Below are 3740 nucleotides of genomic sequence, written 5' to 3' on the forward strand. Positions count from 1 at the left end.
ACCCTTAGTATTTCTCTTCGACAAATACATTAACACATCGTGAACCACTTTTCTTTCACGACTATAAAAATATTTTAGCAATTTAATTCACAAAATCAATTGCACACATTTAAAATAAAGTTTGTTTACACTTTGACAACAATAGACTGACATGCAAGGTGACATGTCAATGAAGTTTTCAGTTACTGTTGCCATTAAAAGAAATTAGTACCATTAGTTTTCCGCAACATGGCGAGGGTTTTTATGTTCCTGGTCAGGCTATACTTAAGGAAGCATTAAACATATTGAGTATTGAGTAAACTGGAAATCCTTGGGGCATGACTTTGTGCAGCAGCAAAAGTAAAAAAAAAAACACCATTGATCTTCTTAAAAAATTAACAACCTAACATCGAGTTGTTTTAAATGAAAAAAGTTGAGACTAATGAGCACAAACAAACATGTTTTGGCACTCCAAAAAGAATGATGTAAGTGAGCACTTAACCCCGCGGGCGATTGTAAGTAGGCTGATTTATTTACGATATTTTTGACAGCAGATTAGTGCTGATGAAGTTTGGCAGCGTTAGAAAGTGCTAATTAGCAAAACAAATAAGAGTAAAATTAAAATGTTTATGAAGTTCTGTTCTAAAGACCTACCTCACTGTGGTTTAGTTTACGTGAGTAAGGTTTTGGTCACGATCCCAACTTTTTATTAACTAATTACGTAACAGATTGAGGCTTTAGTTAGAGGCTGATAAGCGTCTGACATGGCTCAATCGGACTGACGGCTCAACGCAGAGAATCTCAATCTTTTTGTCTAATAGACTTGTCTAGCCACTTGGTTCCTAGATAAATTATTTGCTCCTCAGGATTGAATTGTTCAACATCCCAAGTTATGGTAAGTAAAGCCACGATAGCCGAATGGTGAAGGGGTGAGCTCACTCGTGATACAAACATATTTAGCTTAGTACGAGGGGCTAACAGGACTATTAGTAATTTGAGTAATAACAAATTACTAATAAACTTTATAAAAAAAAATTAAACATTGTACCTACACAGAAACTTAAAACTAAGTAGGTAACTTAGGTTTGTGGTCAACATCGCATAATCGAACCTAGAACCTCGCTCTCTCACCAGTCACCACTAGACATTAGACCCAGACCCTTAATTTTGCCCATGCTAGGTTTCGAACAATCTGACGAACATTGGGGGAGGCCTATGTTCAGTAGTGGACGGAACGTCAAATGATGATGATGGGAATCGAACTCGAAAAATGTTTGGGTACTGCTGACCGATAAGAAGAATCTAATACGCACATTCACCTATTAATCTTTGGTCCAGTCAACACGGTGGTCTCCTTTGCTAGACAACAACATGGCGTATGGATGATTAGACCCGACGTCCGCCGGATTGTGTTATGCAATGCGTTAGAAAGTGCGCACGCGCAGTGCGGGAACGCGGCAGTTGGCGGCAAGTGCTGCGAAGTGAAATACAGGGTGTTAGGGACATGTTGGCAAAAATAAAGCGACAAACAGCCCAATGGTGTGGTGTCGGTGTCGGACTGACATAATCGAGATTCGCGGAACGCGGGTTCGAAGTTCGAATCCCACCGCGCTCTGTCGTTGCACCCACTCGTAACACAAATATTATTTTCGCTTGCCACGAGGAGTCAACGGGGCTACTAGTTAATAAGTAACTAATTTGTTTGTATGCACTTTTGTATAAATTTGTATGCACAAATAACCAGATTCCATTATCCGTGGAAAATTGCATTTCATACGGCTGAAACCGCGGGCAAAAGCTAGTGAATCCTTTACACCGCTGAATCGAGAACCGAGTGAGTATAGACAACATAGAGCCTCATCGAAAAAGTTCGACGGTACCGTCGCAATGACATTGACAATCACTGTCAAAACTATGCTCTTTGGTCAAAACTCGCGATTTCACCAAAATATTTTCGTGAAAATAGAAAATACGCAGGTGATCGATTTACTGTGTTTAAATTTAATTTTCTCATCAAAATGGATGTATCCAAAGTGGAAAAAAGCAAGATTCTTGCTCCCAACATGGCCGTGAACGCTGTTTTGGTCCCAAGTCAGGAATTGCCAGCTGAAACGCCTATTGTGTCTGGTTACGATTGGGAAAATGGGACCGATTACAACAAGATCCTCGATAGCTACTCCAGATCTGGTTTCCAAGCCACGAGCTTCGGAAAAGCTATTGCTGAGATCAACAAAATGCTGAAATGTCGGTCCATTGCTTTGACGGAAGAAACGGGCGATCCGTACGAAGAAGACTCTTTTATCAAGAAGAAAACTAACTGTACTATTTTCTTAGGATACACATCTAACATGATATCGTCAGGGCTTCGCGATACTATAAGGTTTCTAGTGAAAAATAAGCTTGTAGACTGTATTGTGACGACTGCAGGGGGTGTGGAAGAAGATTTTATCAAGTGCTTAGCACCAACTTATGTCGGAGACTTCAATTTAAGCGGAAAAGTGCTCAGAACCCGTGGAATAAACAGGATTGGTAATTTGCTAGTGCCAAATGACAATTACTGCAAGTTTGAAGAATGGGTCACACCAATTCTCGATGAAATGCTTGAGGAGCAGATGAAAACAGGTATACTCTGGACACCTTCAAGGATTATAGCTAAATTAGGCGAAAAAATCAACGATGAAAGCTCAGTTTGCTATTGGGCCTGGAAGAACAATATTCCGATCTTCAGTCCGGCACTCACGGACGGATCTTTAGGAGATATGATGTATTTTCACTCGTTTAAGCGGCCTGGCCTTGTTATTGATATATTAAGCGACTTAAGAAGACTGAACACTATGGCTGTTAAAGCCAATAACACTGGTATGATTATATTAGGAGGTGGTGTTATAAAACATCACATTTGTAACGCTAATTTAATGAGAAACGGAGCGGATTTTGCTGTTTATGTGAATACGGCAAGTGAATATGATGGCAGTGACGCTGGAGCGAGACCTGACGAAGCAGTGTCTTGGGGAAAGATAAGGCCAAACGCTACACCAGTGAAGTTGTATGCTGATGCCACTTTGGTCTTTCCTCTGATTGTAGCCCAAACATTTGCAAAGTATCATTTTAGTAATAAAAAGAATGTGTAACAAAGCAACCTTTTTTTTTGTTTACCTTAATAAATTACCAATTATTTTCTGTGTTTATAGCTTTTGAGTTTCAGTCTCGATAGTCAGGAATCCTAAGGGCGAAGTCGCAGTGTTGGAATGGAACTGGAAGAACTGGATCAAATAAAAAGTTCAGTTAGCTCAATGTGGTGGCCAGTGACACCTATTAGCGGGAAATAATATTTCAATTTATATAGTCAGCGCCATCTAGTAGACAGTAGTTGTACTTTATTAAAGCAAATAGCATTCGCGTTTAACGCCATCTAGTAGACAGTAGTTGTACTTCTTTGTAGTTTGGTAGACATTGGTATTTGTATTTAGCGCCATCTCTTAGAACGTAAATGTACTAACAAAAAACGTTCAGAAACTGATGTGTTTTTTTAAAGTATTTTAAATTGCTTATTTCCAAAAGTTCATTAGTTTAAAAGTGTATTTCAAGTAACGTAAATAAAAGTAAACATTAGATAATACTAAAAAAAGCCTTATTCATTACCAAATAGTGGTATTTTTCTTATGTATGTCGCTAATTAACATTAACATCCAATTTATTCCGATTAATTTCAGAACGAAAACGGTGTGAATGAACTGTCAAATATAGCATGAAGTTAGCCA

The 3740-nt window shown here is 38.8% G+C and overlaps 1 protein-coding gene across 1 annotated transcript; it reads left to right on the forward strand.

Annotated features, from left to right (window-relative positions):
• The first annotated feature begins 1898 nt into the window (after positions 1–1898).
• On the forward strand, positions 1899–3114 carry LOC135084636 (probable deoxyhypusine synthase). The gene has a single exon (XM_063979404.1). The coding sequence runs from the start codon at positions 1998–2000 to the stop codon at positions 3108–3110; it is 1113 nt and encodes a 370-aa protein (XP_063835474.1). The 5' UTR covers positions 1899–1997; the 3' UTR covers positions 3111–3114.
• The last annotated feature ends 626 nt before the right edge of the window (positions 3115–3740 follow it).

The sequence above is a fragment of the Ostrinia nubilalis genome, chromosome 26 (assembly GCF_963855985.1).
Source record: "Ostrinia nubilalis chromosome 26, ilOstNubi1.1, whole genome shotgun sequence".
NCBI lineage: Eukaryota > Metazoa > Arthropoda > Insecta > Lepidoptera > Crambidae > Ostrinia > Ostrinia nubilalis.

Bases quoted from the DNA above. Each gene is read 5' to 3' on its own strand.
- LOC135084636 (XM_063979404.1), top strand. From the start codon at position 1,998: ATGGATGTATCCAAAGTGGAAAAAAGCAAGATTCTTGCTCCCAACATG.